This window comes from Siniperca chuatsi, linkage group LG3, assembly GCF_020085105.1.
Source record: "Siniperca chuatsi isolate FFG_IHB_CAS linkage group LG3, ASM2008510v1, whole genome shotgun sequence".
NCBI classification, from domain to species: Eukaryota; Metazoa; Chordata; class Actinopteri; order Centrarchiformes; family Sinipercidae; genus Siniperca; species Siniperca chuatsi.
The window spans coordinates 7,394,006-7,415,644 of NC_058044.1; the positions used below are offsets into that span (position 1 = coordinate 7,394,006).

The 21,639-nt window shown below is 39.5% G+C and overlaps 1 protein-coding gene across 1 annotated transcript in view; it reads right to left on the reverse strand.

Annotated features, from left to right (window-relative positions):
- Positions 1 to 15,574, reverse strand: part of mad1l1 (mitotic arrest deficient 1 like 1) — a 53,076-nt gene extending 37,502 nt beyond the window's left edge. The window contains exons 1-15 of the mRNA XM_044189802.1: positions 15,410 to 15,574; positions 14,598 to 14,752; positions 14,366 to 14,506; positions 13,985 to 14,164; positions 13,763 to 13,887; positions 13,556 to 13,637; positions 12,837 to 12,967; positions 11,820 to 11,934; positions 11,386 to 11,447; positions 7,612 to 7,698; positions 6,747 to 6,891; positions 2,961 to 3,101; positions 2,584 to 2,640; positions 816 to 907; positions 504 to 594 (exon numbers count right to left, since the gene is read on the reverse strand). Of these exons, the coding sequence (XP_044045737.1) occupies positions 504 to 594; positions 816 to 907; positions 2,584 to 2,640; positions 2,961 to 3,101; positions 6,747 to 6,891; positions 7,612 to 7,698; positions 11,386 to 11,447; positions 11,820 to 11,934; positions 12,837 to 12,967; positions 13,556 to 13,637; positions 13,763 to 13,887; positions 13,985 to 14,164; positions 14,366 to 14,506; positions 14,598 to 14,741 (1,593 nt within the window). The 5' untranslated portion in view covers positions 14,742 to 14,752; positions 15,410 to 15,574. The remainder of the gene's footprint in view (positions 1 to 503; positions 595 to 815; positions 908 to 2,583; positions 2,641 to 2,960; positions 3,102 to 6,746; positions 6,892 to 7,611; positions 7,699 to 11,385; positions 11,448 to 11,819; positions 11,935 to 12,836; positions 12,968 to 13,555; positions 13,638 to 13,762; positions 13,888 to 13,984; positions 14,165 to 14,365; positions 14,507 to 14,597; positions 14,753 to 15,409) is intronic.
- Between the last annotated feature and the right edge of the window lie 6,065 nt (positions 15,575 to 21,639).

The window sequence follows — 21,639 nt, forward strand, 5'->3', positions numbered from 1 at the left end:
ATAGATAGATAGATAGATAGATAGAGAGCCCATTTAAAAAAGGAGAAGGGATCAGGTAGAGGGAGTTAGTTAAGTAACTTTGAAAGATCAAAGTAGCTGAATTAGATGTATGTGTTTGTGTGTGTGACTAATGTTAAGGTGGCTACCAACCAGGATTCATTTCATTTTAGCCAGTTTCATTCCCAGCTCACACTAGGGAAGGTTACTTTATTTTGACAATATCTCTACCCCCCGACTGCTCTGTCCATTCTAATCCCTTCAACCAATAGAGGAAGACTTTAAATCAGCCAGAGGTTCTACAACATTTCCATTGGACGGTGCAGGAATCACACCTGGGTCCAATTGTGCTTGAAAAACTGTCTGATATGGGAAGCGTTTGTGTGAATCAATCTGCGATGTCATATGGGCTAGGCTGCTGCCATTGGGGTTATTAAATTGGTTCCTTTGTGCCAGACGAGTAAATCCATCAAAGAAAACAGTTGGAGGGAAGTCTTGGTGCCTACCTGTAGGTTGTGTCTCTCCAGTCTCATCTCCAGAATGTTGTTTTGCTCCTCCAAACGCTGCCGCTCTGTCTCTAAATCTTCAATTTTCTGTCTGAAAAATGCATCCCCACACACTTGTTTATTAATATCTACCATGAATAATAAGGACTATGTATATTGTTGACTCGATAGGTTAATCCTAGAGGTGTAGCTCTGCTCACAGATAAGGCATGTGAGGTCTAACTGAGTTAATCCATCCTTGGTTTATGCATGAATCTGTCATGTCCCAGGTTTTGATTTGGCCGCAACAGGTTGTGTGTGTGTGCTAACTACCTGAGTATGCTGACCTCTTCTTTGGTCACTAAAGAATTGCTGTCAGTAGCAGAGGCCTGCTGCTTCTTTAGAGACTCCAGCTCCAGCTCCACCTGGGATAGACAGAGAAGAAAATGGGCCTGGTGCACTAACATCAGACCACCTTTGGCCATGTGCCTGGCAGAAACCTTTTGGCTGCAGATAAATCCTGAGGACTCCATTCCAGTGTGCTGCTATCTTTTCGAGACAGACATCCAGACAAACAGCTATATCCCTTTATACACCATTAGTCCACAGACTTATTTTCCATTTCACAATGTCCCAATCTTTTTTCCCTTAGTACTTGTTTTTAGTCTATCTGTGTCTTAGTTAGTTTCTCTCTGATCTCACTCTCCTCTCTGCAATTATCCCTCATTTCCATTTACACACCCATTTCCCTTTTTTTTGACAGCATCTGTCTGTCTCTAGGCTCATCCTCACTCCCAGTCCAAGACGGATTAGTAATTACTGCTATACCAGACAGGTGGATTTCACGCGTCAATACTCATTGCCATGGCTATGTTGATGTCTCCTCGGCAACAAGGAGCCATGAAAAGAAGGGAGATCATAGAACAAGTTAAGACACAAAGACAAAGTCACAGAGCGTGTAAAAGAGTTTAGGTCACACCTGCCAACTCTATGCTTTATACCAGTTTTATTCCATATTTTAAAGCAGTCTGCTTTTTGTAACTTTTCTGTAATTTCCACAACCCTCATTTAAGAAAAATACATATAGCAAACTTAACAGATGAACTGGCCCATTTAATCTGGTTTAACGTCATTCACAAACCACACTATCTTTTCAGTGCAACCTGACAACAACTCACTTCAAGTAATAATTTAAAAAAAGACGTTCCTATAGTAGCAGTACCTATCAATTAGTGTCACTTCAGTCAGGATGTAAGAGGAGGGAGACTTCCTATAATGTTGTCAAGACACTTAGAATAACACTCTGAGTCTGTCAGTGGTAAAGACAAGCACTTTTAGTGGACTGCCGGCTGAGGCGATCTACTGGACCAATTCCAAAACCTTTTGTACCTATTAGTCATTTAGACCCCTAAATATCTAAATATAGGGCCCAGGTTTAAAAATACCGGAATTACCCTTTAAAGGTCCAGTGTGTAACATTTAGGAGGAGCTATTGGCAGATATGGAATATAATATTTCTAAGTATGTTTTAATTAATGTATAATCACCGGAAATAAGAATTGTTGTGTTTTCATTACCTTAGAATAAGCCGTTGTTATCTACAGAGGGAGCGGGTCCCCTTCCACGGAGTTCGCAATGTTGCACCGCCATGTTTCTACATTAGCCCAGAACAGACAAACCAAACACTGGCTCTAGATTGGGCCGTCCGCGTTTTTCACGAGTTTTGCGACCACCATAGTTTCTCCTAAACGCTTGGAAGGGGAGGGTGATGCAAGCAGTATTCAAATGGTTGCAAACTGCCATTTCACCAGTAGATGCCACTAAATCCTACACAGTGTACCTTTAAGTGCTAATGGCTGAGGTTACAATGTCTGTGATCAGTTAACTAATCATTAAGTAGCAATTAAGATTTCTATAGCTTTAATAAATGTTTTCAATTTAAACTTTTTGCATCCTTGTTTCTGGTGGGGGTACAAATAGCAGCTAATTAGAGTCAACTATGCTAAACAATGTAAGAAAACAATATGTATTTTGACTATATGTCAGGAAAAAAACGCTACCAATAACATGTGTGGGAGTGTGTGTGTACATGAATACTTACTGTTTGCAACTGCAGTTTCAGAGTCCCCGTCTCTTCCTGTGCTTTGGTCAGCTGGGTCTGAATTGAAGGACAGAAAAAAGGGGGAAAAGTTACACATACAAAAACTAAAATTTAAAAATGACTTCCTGTCCTTATCCTACTGATATACAGTATTGACAGAAACAGAGCATGTGAGTGAAGCAGAAGCAGGGGTAACAATATATTATCCAGTGTGCAGTTCATGCTCCAGCTTAGAGGAGTGTTAATAAGTACTTTATATTCAAATTTGTTTTGAAAACAATACATTTGGCAATATGGAAGCTAAAGTAGGATACTATAAATTAATAAATAAAGTGATGTATTTGTGTATGTGTGCACACACACGCCTGCAGACGCACCTCCATCTCTGCATTGTGGTTCTGTGTCTTCTGCAATATGTCCTCTGCCTCCCTGAGCCGTTTGCTGAGTTGAGGAGAGTACTCAGTAGGCGCCAACTCGCTGTCATAGGACTCTAGTATGGCACGCATTCCATCACGCTCCTGTAACACACATCCACATATACATTAACATAACTGCTGTATGCTTAACAAATTTCCATGTAGCCAAGGAAGAAGAAAGTCATGACATTACAGAATTTTGTGCTATTGGATATGTAATGTTTGTGTGCATGAGAGTGAATAAAAACTGAGAATATCAAAGCTCTTTTGATTTTTTTTCTGATTTGTCCGTGTTACTTTTGTATGATTGTTTGGTGTGATAATATGACAGGCAAATGTCTTTGTAAATGAGGAACAAAGTATGAAGCAGCTGTGCCTTTCTCATCCAAGCTGTGACAAGAGAAGTTTAGGGTTATGGTCGTGCTCATCTGCATTTCTCCTCATGTAATAATCAAATCAAAGACAAATGCCTTTCTAGGCAAAGGAAAAAGAATAAAAAATTTAATCTGAGAGTCATGACAGAGAAATGTCTTTGCAAATGAAGCATACAATATTATGCTGCCTCATCTCTCTTATCTGAGATGTGATGAAATAATTCAAAACATTTTCTCCCCTATAATACTGGAATGAAATACGTGTCATCAACACTGTACTCTGTCCAGTAAATCAAAACACAAAGCAGTTGCTTCTCTTAGAGAAGAGAGGATAAAAACCTCTTCAAGTCAACATCTTCTCAAGTGTCACTCAGACTGACACGCTGTCTCCAAATAGCTCACAAGTCCCTGTCAATGTGTGTCTGCATGCTTGATTTGTTTGAGCGTGTATGTTCATTCTCACATACAAAAACATGCATGTTTTGTTATGGTACCCAAGAAACAAAAATGTATAGAAAGAGAAGTCAGCCATCTAAAGACGTATTAGAAATTAAAGATGAGTGTGGGTGATGGGGCCAGAAGAAAGTAAACGGTAGATGACACACACACAGACCACAAACAAACAGCATAGGCCCTGTAACTGCCTCATTACACTTTCTAAACCAATGGTTCATTTCAGTCACTCAACTTTGAATAATTAATTTATTAAAAATTAAAAATTAATTTCATGTCAGAATAAAGTTATGCTCTACTTTTCAATATATATTCAACTGACCCTGGAGAGAAAGGAAAAGTACATTCTGTAGTCCGCTAAACTGCTACAAGTGGACAAAAAAAATGGAATATTATTTTTTGTTTACCAATGCTGTCAGTCAATGTAAAATATCTTACGAAGCGACAAGTTATCAGCCACTGGTTAAGTATTTGTGACACTAGAACATACCATTTAGTAATAAACATTAATTTCAAAAAAATCTGAGGATGTTAGCTGATATAACATTTTAGCTTGCAAAAGTAATGAATGATAACTACATTTAATTCATGTGTTACATAGTAAATCTGTACTGGTTGCCAAGCAACGTGATGAGTGAGAACAATCTAATCTGTTTAAAAACTGGCAAACAGCCTGTTTATTAATGCAAATTTACTGTCAGTCAAGACTGTTAAAATTATGCGTCTCATCCCCTCCCTTCACTGCACTGGTCCGCTCTGCATTATAAAGCAAAGCAGGCGACATTTTGAGGCAATCAGGCTTTTAATAAACATCTCACAAACAGCCAGGCTGCTTAAGAACTTCCTTGAATTTTGAGGGTCATTGAAAGCTCAATAGTCTATTATCAACGGGGCAAATTTAGGGAAGCATATGCAATTCAGTTTGAAGTCAGGTAATAAATACCGGCAGTAAATGCCATATGTTGACTATTAGGTAGCGTTGTCTTTTTAGAATGGCTTAAAAGTACCTTGTAATTCCTGCATGTAAAATTCTATGAATAATGGGTTGCAATTGCCCTGTCAGATTAGCTCATAGGCTAGTATCTGAAAACAAACCATGATTACCCTAATCAGATTCAGCCTGTGATTAGCCAGATCAAAACCAACATAATCCATTTAAAGATGACTAAGTCTGGTTCATTTAAAAACACTATATGTGAAATCATCCTTAATTCAACTTTATTTGTTTTGGCACCAAAGCGGCGTCATTTGTCATGCAACATTACACAATTGCCTAATTCATCCTGTGAGAAACTTGGAAAGCAGAGAAGAAGACCGACAGGAGGATGGACTGAACAGAAGTAAATACAAAAAGGTACAAACACATTTAGAGGTCAGTGTGTATGTGTTTGCTGCCAATCCAACCAGCAGGCCCTTTGGCTATTTACTGTCTATTAACGTGCAATGAAATTCACTCAATCTTAATCAAAAATCTGTCAGCTCTTCTCTGATAAAAACTCTCATTTTAAGAAACACACAAACAAACAGGGAGCGTGAAGACATTACTGTTTTCATCATCCTTTTTTTTTTTTTTTTTTTTTAAATTGCTTTTATCTAGTGTGTGAATATGTGACTGTGCCTCTAATGGGTCAGCGAGTCTGTCCCACAAAAGTATATGAGAAACAAAACATCTGAGCAGGGCATAGACGTAGCAGGAGACGTAGCCTGGTGCAGCTGAGCAAGGCACATAATAATCATTGACTTGAGCCAGTATGTGGATACAGTCATTACCACAGGTGGAAGGGGGAACTGGAGATCTGTATATAGAGCTCAACGATTAGTTGATTAATCGAATAGCTGATCAATACAAAATTAAATTGACAACAATTTTGAGAATCGATTCATAGTTTAAGTAATTTCTCAACCAAAAATGTCACACACTTCCCTGGTGCCAGCTTCTTAAATGTGAGGATTTGCTGCTTTCCTCTGTTTTATTTCTTGAGAGGGCTGGGCAATAGATCAAATTAATATAATTTTTTGTTGTTGTTGAAAATCAAGTTATTACAACATGCACAAAAGGTTACTTTTCGGCAGAAAGTAAAGATAATTATAACTACATTAGGTGTGTTATATTATGATAATAAATAATAAAAACATTGATTGGTAGCAGCCCTACCATATGTATCACATTAGTATGTTGTCGTTTTCTTGGAATTATACAAAATGAATGAAATTATGAATTAAAGACTAAATACACTTGGGCAGTTGTATATACGGTTGGGTGAGAGGCATTAATATATTCAACTATAGTCATTAAGCTTAAAATAACTTTGGGAATATTTGACTGATCAGAACCAAAATGTTCAGCATACCATCCTTTTTTTTTTTTTTTTTTTTTTTTTTTTTTTTTTAAATACATTGTGACTGGATGATAAACAAAAATTATTCATAACCTCTGAATGCTTGGTAAAGTACAAATGGTTGTATGCAGTCTCTGCCAAAACACTCTTGGGCCAAGCCATATTTTCAAGATGCCTGTAGCCCTGCTTAGTTATGGTGGTGTGTGCGTATGTGTGCGCGTGTGTGTGTGATTTGTGTGATTTGTGTACTAAGAGACTGAGTATGTTGACCTAGGGAATTACACACACTGAGAAATCGATATCACAGGGAGGTCTAGTCAAGAACTGCAGAACAGGGGGAAGCAAGACAGACAGATTGAGGAGTCACGTGACATTTGGTGGCCAATCAGAGGGAGAGAGAGGTAGAAGGGGAGATTAGGAATTCTGTATTGGCCCTGAGATTCAAGTGCCTGCTTTGTTGTTTAAAGTAAAATTCTGGCATTTGGTGATGGTGGAAAGGTCCTGTCGGGAGGGTTTGAATACTTGCTAATGTATCTGTATTTATGGGGTTTTTTTTGTGTTTGTCGTTGATTGTCGGGCACCTTGGTTAATAACAGTACTCTCTTCTGTAGTCGACGGACAAGAGCGTCCTGTGTCTCCCTCTTCTTCTGCTCTTCCAGGGTCTTGCTGCGTTGCTGGGACAGCTCTGCACGGAGCTCAGACTGCGAACGCTCCACGCTCCTCACACTGACGGACCAGGATAAATAAATAGGTGGAAAGCAAAAGTGAGTGCGGGGGTTAATAACAGGAGAGAGGAGAGCACAGGGAGAGGGGAAACAGGTTGATTAGTGCTGGATGTTCACACAATCTGAGAATAGCAATTCATAGTCAATTTAGAATAATACTCCCTAACTGACCTGACTGACTAATTCCTAGACAACTGTCCAGAAATTATTTGCAGCAGCAATTTGTGCCAGGTCTGATCAATAGGACAATAATTATACCACATGCTCCCTTCACCATCCACTCCCACACCCACCGCTCTCCCATTCTGCTGTTTCTAATGTTTCATAATGAGCCCAACACGCTCAGCAGAAGAGACGCTTGTTGGCTAATGAAAGCTTTCTTAGCTGGACTGAGCTGCAGCATGAATATACCAGAGCATGCGCGCAGCCCTCCCTACAGACATCACCTCTGCCTAAACAGGACAAGTTTAATTAGTGAATTCCCTCTCTCTCAATCACAATCTCTCACACATACACACACACTCACACACCAGTGGTTACTGTCAGGAGTGCTATCAGAATCAGAACCAGTTTAATTAACTTTGTGACAATTAAGGACTTCTCAGAGATACGCTCTAATAGATACACGGGAGGAGAGAGGCATGCAGGCAGACAGAATGAGAGAAAAAGGTCTGAAGGTAGAGAGAGGGATTTTGTGTATGTGTGAAGTAGTGTGTGTTACCGGCTGTTGAGTGTGTAGTTCTGCTCTTTCAGAGCAATTTCTCTCTGCTGGATCTGAATCACCTCCCTGGACAGATCCTCTGGTTTCCTACAGACAGACACACACAGAACAGTTAGCATGCACATGTGGACACACACACACACACACACACACACACACAATGAAAAATCAATATGACAGAGAGCAGAAAGGACAGAGAATAGATGAAAACGATGGCTTTTCCATATTCTTTTGTTAGTCGGCCAGTGGGGAGCTGGGAAATAATATGACATGAACAGCAGAGGGAGAGATGAGAGGAGGATAGTGGGCTAAATACTGGTCACAGTTCTACAAAACAAACTCACTCTGTGGGAGATTGACAGATTACAAAACACACACACATAAACATACAATGGGAAGGCAACAATGCAGAAGGTCACATACTCTGACAGAGATGCACCACATGACCTCCAAACTCCAAATCCTGTGTGTAACTATGGATCTGTCCAATAAATGAATCTCACCATTATCTCTTTATCTCTTGTGAAATGGGCATATATCAGCTCAAAATCTTACTTTTGCTGCCACCTAGCAGTTCAAATTACACACCTAAAAAGTGATGCAGCTTGCTCTACAGTGCAACCTGACATTATGAGGTTAGGTGTGGTCATAAGGGCAAAAGACTTAACTTTTAACCCATAGGAGGTCAGTGTAACATTGCATTTCTTCCATAACAAAAATCAAGCATGTCATCCAACTTTAGGTTTCACTAGAGACTGTCAGTGGTAGCCGGAGATCTGGTATTGTGGTCGAGCATTAGGCAATCTGCTGACTCATATGACAAATCAGGCATATGGAAGGAAAAGGCTGAGCAATCGAGGTGAACATCAGGGCTGGAAAAGCAGAGTATGCCAGGTGAAAGTTGGGTGGTGTGGATTTATCACCACTTCCATTTCCACTAGGTGGAGCCTTAGGTATGGAAATAATGTCATGACTAAAAAAGGAGTTCATGACTCATTTGATGGAATAACTATGGTACCCAAAGTAGGTGATTCCACATTGCTCTGAGCACAGAGGGATTAGCCTTCTCCAGAGCTTTATGAGAGGCTCTTTTTTTGTGTGTTCTGCTGGGTTTATTTTGGTTGTTTGTTTGTTTTTGTTTTTTTAAAGGGGGGGGGGGTCACAGGTCATCTCTGTTTATGTTGCAAATTACAATATGATTGCATATTATAGGGTGAGATGTTGAACTACTACGAGGTAACTACGAGTAAATGCACTATCAGGATTGTGCAAGTCTACTGTGAGTCTACTTTTGAGAAACACATGTAAGTGAGTAGAGGGAAGTGATTCACCAGAGTGAACACCAGAGTTTAATCCAGAGCCTTGTTAAAGTGTTGTATGTTCAGTTAGGAGCTTTTGCAATCTCAGACTAAAATACAATATTTTTTGCTACATGGAAGACTAAACTTTTTCACTTGGGGAACTTGGGAGTGGGTTAGGAGATACAAAAAGACAGAATACATTATTGTGGGGAACAGGATCAAGACACTAATATACAGTTCTAACTTCTTTCTTTCTTCTTCAGACACACATGGACAAAACTTTCTCAATTCTCTCTTTAGCTGGTGAAAATGTGACTGAAAAGGAAAGCCATTTCCAGAAAACCTCCCTGTATATTTCATCATTTGTCCCTTCAACGTTGTTCCATGTAACAGCCTAATTTTAAGAAAATATTTTCATTCCGTTTCTGTCAATTTTATTTTCACTTGTCAACCACATGGGTACACACATAAGCAAGCACAATTGTATCAGACTGTGTAACAGAAGGAAAAGAAATAAACACCAGCAACCAGCCAACTGCTGGCAAATTCAAGCTGCAGTTGTGAGGCTTGTCTACTCCACCAGGCAGCCACATTGCTTGTTGTTGGGGAGGGTTAACTTCTGTCCAAAAGTAATTTTCGTTTCGCAAAACAGCACAAATAGCTGGTAAGAAACCAAGGTTGCAAGAGACAGACACCTCAACTACAGTGCCAATGTGTTTACTTCTCATTAACAACTGCTCCACAACATATTCTTTTCACACCACTAATGACCACCCTGAAATGTCTAGTGACAGAAAGAGTTACAAATAAACTAAAGCAAAACAATGTATATATGTAAGTATCAGCAAGCTTGCAGTTATGAGAAATGACAGGCCAACAAAATAAACAAATCAATAACACAAATATACACTAGTGTGCCAAAACACTACAGCCCTTATGAGATATTTCATATTTAATGACCTAACAAGAAACAGCCTAAACATGGGCTCTAACAGGATTCAACATTAATTCAGACACTGTCACTACATTACATTACTGATGGCACTGTGATATTATCATTCTGTGTCATCAATTTTCTTTTCTATTGAAATTTGCTGATCATTTTTGACTACAAAAATAGTATGACATAAATCCAGATTCAGTTTCACTTATTTCATTATTCTTTAACTTTCTCCTAAAACACATAAAAATGACATACAGTACCTTGAAAGTTATGAAATAATTAATTTATGAAATACTACTTAACAGGCTATAAGGAAATCATAATATGCTACTAATACACAACTCCGAGTCAATACCAATTTTCATGTAGTCGTACTGAGTGAAATAAAGGTGAACAGATTGCTGAATGAAACGCTCTTGCTTTCCATTTGCCTCTACATCACAGGACTGTGTCTGGAAAACAACATCCTGACAATTAAGTTGGCCATTTAGTAAACAGTAAAACAGCTTGAAGGAGTTTCTAAACGTTGATTTGCAAGCTGCATTAACCTTTACTTTTGATCAGTATGAGCCTCACACATATGGCTGCCCTTTAGAAGCTAAATGTGCAACGAAAATTTTTTTTTTTTTTTTTTTGGGGGTCCAGCAACAGCACTCAGGCAGGCAATGACATGGCAGTCTGAATACCTGAATTTTGAGGAGGGTTTCAAATTTTCAACTCAATTTACCCAGGATGACAGCCTAGTCTGACTTAAATTTTCAGAAATATGATTGACAGCCCAACCAAATTATTGTGTATATTAAACTGAGGTTGGTATTACATTCCTGTGATCCTCCCAGGTATTTTAATAACTGTAAATTGAACAAATGCAGTCAAGTCCCATAACACATTACATAAGACTGAAATGAAATCTTACATGAGGAAAGATTTCATTTCATAATTTTTACAGTATGACTACCTTTTTCTTCTTGCCCTGTAGGAAGGTATAACACACATTTTATATATAATATATACACACACACATATACACACACACACACACACACTATAAGACAAACTGGATATGCTATGTGAATGTGTTCAATTTAAGATTCTGTTTACATCACAGCCAGAGTTAATCATGGAGAAAATGGTGTGTGTGCGTGTGTGCGTGCGTGCGTGCGTGCATATGTGCATGCATGCATGCGATGGACAAGGCTGCAGTGTTTATAATCTGTCAGATCTGCTCCACTGCTCACAAGGAAACAATCATTCTCTCATTACCAGTTTTGACTGGATGCATTGAGACACATTCAGCGCACATACAAGCAGGTATAAAACAAAACACACACACTTACATTTGCTGGTGGAATCAATCCACAGTGATGAGGCACATTTATTTGGAGTGACCACAGCTCCACCTAGTGGTACTCATTCATATTTCATTATAAAATATAATGATAAAACTTTTGAAAACAAACACTTGAACACAAACACTTTGTTTTTCTGTCTCCTAATCACACACAGGCACACTTTGACACAGTGTCTGACCTTATGTTAAGTCCAGTAGATTGCCCCAGGTTTTCCCAGGCTTGGAGCTTCTCTGCAAACCTCTAAGGATTCAAGAAACAATAGGTCACATGTATATGGTACATGGTCCATCTATAGGAAGTACATGATATTGTTATTATGACAGCAGTCAAGTGCAAAGAAAATAAGATATACCACAGTTGAACAACATAAGAGTACATTTTGAAAAGTGGACTTCACTGGAAATTAAATATTAAAAATACTTTAAATTTAAAAAGATCAGCCAAAAATACCCAAACATGCAGCCTAAAACATAATCTGCTAATTGATAATACAATATAAGAGTAATCAGCCAATATTATCCAAAAATTCTGGGCTGCCAATGTATTGGTCAGCTTTAAAATAAGCACACTTTTAATCTCTTCATTTCATGTTTATGGACACACAGAGTTTACCTCCTTCTCCAGTTCCATATTGACCAGCTCTTCTTTCGTTTTCTCCATCCTCTCGAGCTTCCTCCTCAGCCCCTCCACCTCCTCTTTCAACAGGCTGCAATTCTCTCTGCTCTCCCTGGACAGAGTGGAGCGAACAGACAAAAAAAACAAAAAACAAACACAAAATAAACTACAAAGCCTGGGACTTAGTGTCTGATGTAGAAACGGCATACTTTTGATCCCTAGCTACAGTCGCACTGACATGATTTTAAAATCTGATTTCAGAGGTAGTGAGATCACAGCAACTATATCTATGCACACACACACACACACACACACAGAAACACACACAAAAAAAAGATTAATATAAATGAGCAGGTCAACACAGGAAATTGGGTAACATTAACATGTTTTGCATTAATCTGATTATTTTAAAACCCCAGTTTTCATGTAGTTTCTCTCTAAAAAAAGGTTATAGTAACAAAGATGAGCAAAGAAGAAATGAGTGCAGTTTTATTACACCACTATTTCAGCTGCAAATTACAACCCTTGCAGAGGTCAGCCAATAGATGTTATCAGTGATGATAGATGTTATCAGAGACGTTAATTTCCAACGTGATAGTTTTCCAATTCTGCTTCTTTTCCTATGCATATTTGTCTAATAAAAAAAAAGTAGCAAAGGGTTGACATGACCAAGCAGTCAGTTACAGTATCTTCAGAATTCTAGTTGTGTTGGCAACATTATTCTTAATTCATTATCTTGAGAGAGGAAATTTAAGTTTCATGCTTTAAATTTGAACAAAACAAGAACATACTTGAACACTTTGTGTCTGGTTTGGAGGATCCAAAAACAATCTGGTCCCTGTCATTTAATGCCTTCTAGTGTGGTATGATGACCCAAAGTCACAGTGAAATGTCAAGATGTTTTTGAGCATTGTGGGGCGCACTAGGCTGTAGTCTTTAAAAATAAAAGCCAGTCTATTCTATTCAAAGGTGAAACCTATTGGAAGGCACTAAAACCTTAAAAATATATTTGACCTGAGAAAGGCATTATCATCTCTGAGGCGCTTCAACTCCTTTTCCAGGTCCGGAAGCCTGGCCACCTCTGACTTAACAGTCTTCACAATGGCGATGTCTTGCTCCTGGAGGGCAAGACGCCTCTCCAACTCCTGCCAAAGCGTAAAGAGAGAAATCAACCAAAAGAAATACCAACAGTTTATGTGTATTCAGTGCACTGCAAAAGCATTCAGTGCTCTTACCTCATGTAAAAATGACCTACGCATGTGACACAAACAAGAAAGATGACATGTCCAATAATTCAAATGATAAACTATACATGTGACACTGAGTATGTTTATGTGTATGCACAAGACTGTCTTGGTTATAAATCTAAACCGGGTTTTAATCACATTTGGGATCTGATGTTTACACACAAAGCAGTCTACAATATCACATTATCCAGGTTTCTAAATGTCTGCATTGGTGCAGGTTTGTCTTTGACTTCTCCTCATCCAGCCACTCACTGTCATTTTTATACAAATAGAGTTAGTAGCTCGGTGCTCGGACACTGCTGCATTTACCACTTTGCTGGATTTTGCTTCTCCAACTTATCCTCAGTCCTACTTTAATTTCAGCATGTAGCTCATAGATGTAGTGTTTATTATCATGGCAGACAAGTTGGTCCACCATGCACGAACTGTGATCATAAACTGAGATCACAAAGTGGCCAAAACTAATGTCCACTGTGTGTAACATACCTTAATCTTGATGATGTGCTCTGAGCAGGAGGACTGGGCAGCTTGGAGATTTTGGCAAAGCTGAGAAACTTCCTGATTCTTCCTGATTATAATACCAATCAAACAGAAGTGGGTGGTCAGCATATATCTTGTGCAGTGCAGTTCACAAATCATGAGCATGAAACAGAGCTAGGTACAGTAAGTAGTAGTCTCTGTATACTTCTGTACCTGCGTTGTAAATCTAACTGCTCCTGCAGTTCCTGGTTTTCTAGGGTTTGAGTAGAAATTGCTGATTCTTGGTTTTGAATCTTCTGCTTCAGCTCTCTGATCTCATCCTTCAAAGAACTGATGTTCTGGGAACAGATTATAGAAGTGAGTCAACATAAGAGAAGAGACATGACCAGAGAACAAATGCAGTAAATGTGTGTGCAAGTCTGTGTGTGTGTTTACCTGGTTAGCAGTGTTCAGTCTAGTATCTCGCTCCTCCAGTTTCTTGTTCACGCCTTCCAGGTTCTTACGGAGAGAACGATTTGCCTCCACCTGCTCTGATAGGTTCTTAGCTGCCTCAGTCTCTCTCTCATCCAACTTTTTTATTTTCCCCAAGAGGTCCTTGTTCCGTTCAACCACATGCTATAACATAAAACGTTGAGAAACAGGTTTTACCAAATGTCTTCTCTGACACTTATTAGTTCATGTGAGATTCTCTGGGTAAGAGAGTGGTGAGGAAAAAACTCCTGTACAGTAAGTCTGTGCTGTAACTTAATATTAGAATTCATCATCACCATATATTCATTTGAATTATATGCAAGTGTAAGGATGTGTAACCTGTACCTCCAAGTCTAGTGCGCTGTCAGAAGCAGACTTCTCTAGTTCAAATCGAGCTCGCTTGTGACTCAGCTCCATCTGCTTCTTCTCCTGGTCCAACCGAAGGTAGCTATTCTTAGAGTGAACCCTCTCTGCTGCTTCCAACAACTAAAAGGAAAGACAAGTCAGTCAGTGCAGAGGTTGCATGTTAAAACCGCCTTCACACAGCTTAGTGTTGATGTTGTCAGTTTCTGTATACCTCCATGCTGCGTTTGTACTGACTCTGCAGGTTTCCACTCCCTGCTGAGTGCTCTGACAGCCGCTGTGGAGGTTCAGTGTGGCTGATGAAGGAATTGAAGGACTTCAAGGTTGTTAACACAGTGGTGTCATCTTCTAAATCCATTTTGAGAGTCACTGGTGTTGCAGTGCACAAATGGAAAGTTCGGAGTAAGAGCAAGAGTCAGTAGTAGTAGTCAGTAGTAGAGTCAGAAGTTATACTGCAGTATTAGAAACAACACAACATAGTCAGGTACAAAGATGAGGTTTAAAAACAGAGAGAGAGAGAGAGAGACTGAGTACTTTATTAATCCCGATGGGGCAATTCCATATTGCATACTGTATTATGTTAACACTCTATAACTCTTATGATAACTTGTCTCAGGTCAGGTTCACCTGCTCTGCGTTATAAAACGCCAAAGGCTAGCAGTTAACGTTAAATGAAGCATAACGTTAGCTATTTAACAGTAACTGACATTAGCTTCCTTGCTCACTTGCACAAACAGCAAAAGAAGTTATCCAAGCTAAACTAGCAGCTGAAAATAAAAGCTAATATTTAGTCGCTACATCACGTAAAGTTATTCTGGCACTTTTTCGTTCCTGTCTCTGTCTTTAGCTGTTTAAGCTGTTGTGCTCGCTCCTGGGTCACTACAGACTAACGTTAGGCATAATGCTCTGTTCAATTTGTGTGTTAGTTTCTACAGATATTCATTAGGTGCTAGCAAGCTAACAATCTTAAAAGAAGCAGCTAGCATTCGTGTTATTACAGTCTCGATTGGAAATATGTGTACTCACCACAGAGCTGACTTGTTTGTGAAGAGGATAGGGTTAGCTATAACGTTAGATACGTTATCTTTGCTTTGCTCTGCTCTGCTAGCGTGTTGTTCTAGTCGCACACACTGCATACAGAAATCCCTCCAGTTTGGCCAAAGAGCAGCTCGAATGAGAAGCGTTTAGTATCGCGAGAGTATCAGTTGCGGACTTTCAGCCGGACGGGAATGGAGAGATTCATCTTCACAGCAGCACTGTATAGTTGTTTTGCACAACTAAACACATGTGTCTCCGTTAGGGGATGAGTAAAGTTTATTCAGGTAAAAGCCTGTAAGTTTTTTAGACCTCAGACCTTAGATGAGCAACTGTCATGGCAGTTTTTTGTGCCTTTTAATAAGGAGGCAAAACATTATTTAGCCTCTATATCAATCCACCTTGAAGCGGATGGAGTCAGAAAGAACTATTGGGAAGACTAACAAACATTTCACTAAAGCAATGAAGATCGCCACCAACATCATCGTCACCACGACTGTCAGCTTTCCAGGTAGGTCTAATTAAACTTAGAAAATAAAAACAGAACACAGTGGGAAAATATAGTTATAGCTATATTATTCTATTTTCATTGGGGTTTCCATCAGTCTGGCACCTGTATGTTCTTGGAAATGTGTGAGTTCATTGACATAAAAAAAATGTAGTTGCATAGTTTGTCCCACAGAGAGCAGCACTGCTATATTAAACAAGTCAGTTTTACACAGCATGATGAGGGAACTGGTCAACAGCAAGCTGTGATTGTCTCTTAATTATTAAAATGCACATGCTATTCTTTAGTGTGGACAAATGGATATGGATATTGTAGCCTAGCCACATAGCAGACTGATCTGGCACTGATGGCATTCATTTGGCACTGGCATAAGGCATATGGGCCCAGGTGTGGCACTGATGGCACAGTTTTAAAGATGGAAAACAAAGCATGGGCTGATTGTTGATGATAGTAATGCCATGGGTGACATGAAATAAAACCATTTGTGCCACAATGTTATGGCCAGAAGCATTCAAATCCATGTTCAATTGAATCACCACAAACTACCACAAATGTTGTTCCTGATCTGAACTTAATTTAGCAGCCAATGTGGCCAAACCTTATAACCAGCAATGACTCTCCTTCTTATGCATCCAGTTTGCTTCTACATAAATACTTCATTGATTCCCACGAGGAAATGTGTCCTCTGCATTTGACAGCCACAGCGTTGCACCCAAGGACTAACTCGAGTTCTGTGACAAGTGATGTGGTCTGAGGCAACGGCCAGAGTATTCATTATACCTAGCAGACATTCATGTGTTTTGACGCAGAAAGAAACTGGATTAAATGTAAACATAGGGACGGAAAAGGCTAAGAAAGGACCAAGGCCTCACCTGTAAGATGAGAGTACTAAACACTTAGCCGCTGTGCCACCCAAATAAACATAGAGTACATAGACTTAGAGTACATAGACTTGTCTACTACATCAAAATGTAGTAGACAAGACATCCAGGGATCTTTTTACAGTATTTAATTGTCTTGCTGTTAACAGGAAGTGGTCATGCCACCTCATCAGCTTCCAGCTCAGCAGTTGTGAAGAGCTAGGAGAGGGTTAGACGCAGGGAGGGAGCAACACTTTCACATCTTAGCCATTAGCAGAGGGTCTAATCCAGTGCAGTTTGCAGCAAGAATAACTTTTAATTACTGTTTTACCACATTAAGGTCCCAGTGGAGAGCAGCAGCACAAGAGGTCAGAGCTGTTGCCCTCACTCACCAATATTTATGCTATTATGCTATAAAAGCTAGGGGGAGCCACAGAGGGCAGTTGTTTTTTTTGGGGTGAGATCCAAGAGGGAGAGGGTGGAGGGGTGTGAATTCATCTGAAAAGGTCAGACAGAAGACATGTCCTCTTCAGAGTGACACAAGAGCTCCCGTTCTCTCTGTCACTGTCTCTTTCTTTCTCATCCTTTCACCCCCATGAGTATTCTGCCTGTTTCAGTCCGCTGTCCTCACACCCCTTGCCCCTCCCGCCTCTCTTGTCTCCTTTTCTTGGACCCCCCATCTCCCTCGCTTACTGGCTACTAACACTTTGTCTTTCTTTATCTGTCACAGTCTGACTCAGTCGCTCCCCCTCTCTCTCGGGTATTCTGTCGCCATCCTTACCGTCTCCACCTGCCCTCGCCCTCCTTAGGTCAGCCTGAATGCAGCGATCTCTGTAAGATGACGTAAATGCACAAAAAACACACATTCAGATGCGCATACACATGTACACGCACACACACACAGACACACACACACACACCATAAGAAATAAATCAGCAGAAGTGCCTGCAGATGTGCCCTTCATTGCCATCTGTTGTGAAAAATAGGAAAGTAATTCACAAAAAGCCATCTTACATTCAGTGGCTTTTCCACCCACAGCATGCAAACATCAACACAAACATAAATATTCCAGTTTTATGTAAATTGTAAAGGATTATGGAGTTGACATCTAGAAAATTCTATATTATATTTTGTAACATTGCCTTGTTGGTAGCAATGTTGACTTTTACATCTTATCTGTTTACTGCAGAATGGTGAGAACTAATATCATGTGATTGATTCACATAGCCATAAAAAGGCTTTTAGCATCACCAGTCATCTGAGGTACTGTAGTAAAGCCATTAACCTCATGTAACACAAAATTACTACAGACTATTGAACTTTTTACACATTTTTTTTCATTGCTTCAGTGCATTTGAATAGTCTTATAGTTTTATTTCCACACTACGCTCATATTCATGTCTCATAGTTGTAAACTGTGAGGCTTCCTATTATATATAAATGACTCTTGTTTTTTGAGTCAAGAAATCTTCGTGATGCAGAAAATACCCCTCATGACAACTGCTGTGTGAGGACCTAAATAGAAATAAAGTCAGTCAAATCATGTTTCACTGACAGTAGAGAGAGAGAGGTCACTCAAAGGTCACTCAGACACAATGCGTTGCCTCAGTAATTATTGTAACTATAAATCTACAAGGGGAAGACAGAGGAGGAAAATGGACAATTAGGAGAAAAAAGGATATTAAATAGATACGAGGGAGCAGAAGGTGAGGACAAAAAAATGAGAATGACAGGTTCATAAAGTGAAAGGTAGGAAGGTATGAAAAAAAGGAAGAAAGAAATGGTAAACAAGGAAATTGGAGAAAAAAGCAGAGAGAGGGACTGAAAACAAGGTTAGAGATCAAATGAGGCAAAGGTTAATGAGAGGAATCATTGAAGTAGTGATGTTATACTCTTCTAATGAAGGAGGACAGAGTCAATAGCTGATTCAAGCTTCCTGTGTTCTCGAGCCCCAGGGAATAACAATATTAGTTTATAGGTGACGTGCATGCTCATACGCTCATGCACACATACAGTACATACACACATTCTGTACACACACAGAGACAGCAAGAGGGACGCAAAGGTGCCCAATGATGCACAAAGAAACCACAATCAGAGGAGAAATTAAAAATAAAAAAACACTTATTGATAAAATAAGCAAATTCGGCGAAGCAGTCAATATGGGGAGGAGATGTGTTTTCCAACATCCACAAAATTTCTGCAGTCCGCAGGGCAGCCCTCCAGAAAGCAGCAGTATATTCAGCACAGAACACATCACACAACTATGAGCATTTTTCTTCTGCACGACCCTAAATGTATATAAGGTATATGTAATAAAAAGTAATTTCATAAAAGTATGTATTATATTCTGTATGCCTGTGTGAATGTTCTGCATTATATTTCCATGAACTGCTATCACTCACCTGTTTTTCGGTCAATAATCTATCCAACAGCATTCCATTCAGAGTCACTGTGTTTTAAAAGATAGGACTTTGTGTTTTTTTGTTGGTGTGTGATTTTGTGTGTGTCTGCTTATGTGAGCCATCAACTGGAATACGACCATATACGCGCAGATGCGTTTTATCTGCGGGGTAGCTTGATTGACACACGAAAATAAGAAGCATCAAAGCATCGCTGCAGGTGAGTCGGGTGAATGGAAGGCGAATAGCAATAAAAACACACAGTGTGAGGGGAAGGAGGAGGCGTGATGGTGGTACCAAGAACGTGGGATGGAGAGAGAAAATGGGAACAAACAGAGGAAATGGAGAGAAGTGGCGCAGAGTTAGAGCAAGATATGGAAAAAGAGCTGCAACCGACAGTCAGATAAGCAGCATACAAGAATTCATTCCATATGAAATGATGTGTGTTGGATTTTAAAGGCTGATACAAATGCCAATATCAACAGAGTCAATAATGGATGATATCATCATCAATAACCCTGGGGTAATGAAATTCTTTAAGGTTAGCAGCTGCTTATGGTGTAGTGATCCACCTTTCTTATTCTCATGTTCAATTTTAACCCCTGTTTGTAACCCGCTTATTCAGCAGGAAAATATTTATAGGGGGTATTTTCTATTTTTGTGACAAATTCGTATGACTGCTGTCTATGAAGCAATTGTTTTGTCAAAATGTGTCCAGTTTCACCAGAGTCATATGGTTTCTAGAGTTAAACACCTGAAACAGGCTGTTTGGGGTTCATTAACATAATCATAACATTGATCAGAAACCACTTATGTGACTGGCATTGACATACCATATTTAAAGGCCATAGCAGTATAATGGTAAAAAACACCCCAAAACAGTTTTTTCTTCCCATAATACCCTCTATTTAAATAATAAAACCAAATAAATGTACAACAAAGTCAAACAAATATTTGATTATAAAGCCTGCACAAAAATGAGGCATCGATTGTTTAATATGCGTGTTACTCTGTGTGTTTATACTGTTTGTCTCTTCACCTCAACTAAGCCAGGAAGAGGAATTGTTATCAGACACGGTAGACAAACCTGGATATATTGTTTGTGACCTGACGCCATCCATAAAGTTCTGCAAGGAGCATTATCTGCCATGCTCTGCCCCTGATGTAGAATGATTTTGGGGGCCAACTTGCCTGTTACTTGAACAAACTGTGTTGGCATAACACAAGCAGCAAATCAGAATCAGCAGGGCGATCTACAAAAAATATTTTCCGGTCAATTTCCAGCACATTTGAAGTAGATGCAGAGTGTGCAGGATTAGCAGATGTTTGCAGTTTGTTTGCCTTTACTGGACAGCTGCTGAGTATTGAGACAGATATGAAATTAGGGATATGACATGCAACAAAGCGCCCCGACCAGGATCGAACAAGAGACATTGCGGTTATATGCTATGCTGCTTAACCATTCAGCTACTGCGACACCCCCTGACGCATTATTGTTATTGGGGTAAAGGAAAGCCACATTCAGGCAACATGGTGGAGCCTTAGCTGAGGTGGAAAAGTTGTCGAGCTTATCAAGAAAACATGAACCCAAACATAACCTCCTTACTACTGAAACAGTTTTCACTTCCATTGAGGGTATGCACACTTTAGCTTTATGCCTGTGATGTCAGCATTCTGTATTTTGATCAGACTGACAAATCCTGCTTTAAAACACCACACGTCTATGGCTTAAGGCTTTGTTTGCTCTAACTTTATTTCCTTGATGTCAAGCTTCATATGTATGTATATACACGTGTCAAGAAACTCAATTTCTGGCCCCATTCCAGATATTCACAGTAGGCTGACTGTATGTTGTCTGAATCATTGTCAATTTATGACCTTTACTTTTTCAAGATATTGCTTTGTTTTTCTCCTGGTATGACAGGTCTACCCATTTACAGCAACAACCTGGTGGTATGTTTGTTCAAACAGTGGTGATGAGGGAGGTGGTATCACATACAAAGTTATGTTAAACTGTGGAGCTAGCAGCAACTTGAATAACTGCTTCTTAAGGTATTTCTGTATGATTTTTAACATTCAGCTGTAGTGATTACTGTACCACCTATATTGGTCGGGCACGTTGGCAAACTGATATTTCAGTCTAACTCTAGCAGTGGGTAAGACAATATGAGGTATTTGACAAGCAATTTTACTGCAAGATGTAATACACTGATACAACGTGATGTACATCTTTTCTTCCTCTACTGTAATTTACATTACTCTCTTCTGTCTTGCAGTGTGGAGCTTTACACTGAATGCTAATGTTACTGCACTTAAAATGCAGACTTGCAAGGACTATCCTGGGTAATCAGTGAAGCCTCAAAAATTGCTTCTGCTGTGCTCTGTGATCTGTGTGATACTATGTGGGAAATGACTATTTCTTCCATGACCTTTGCAGATCTGATAGCTTT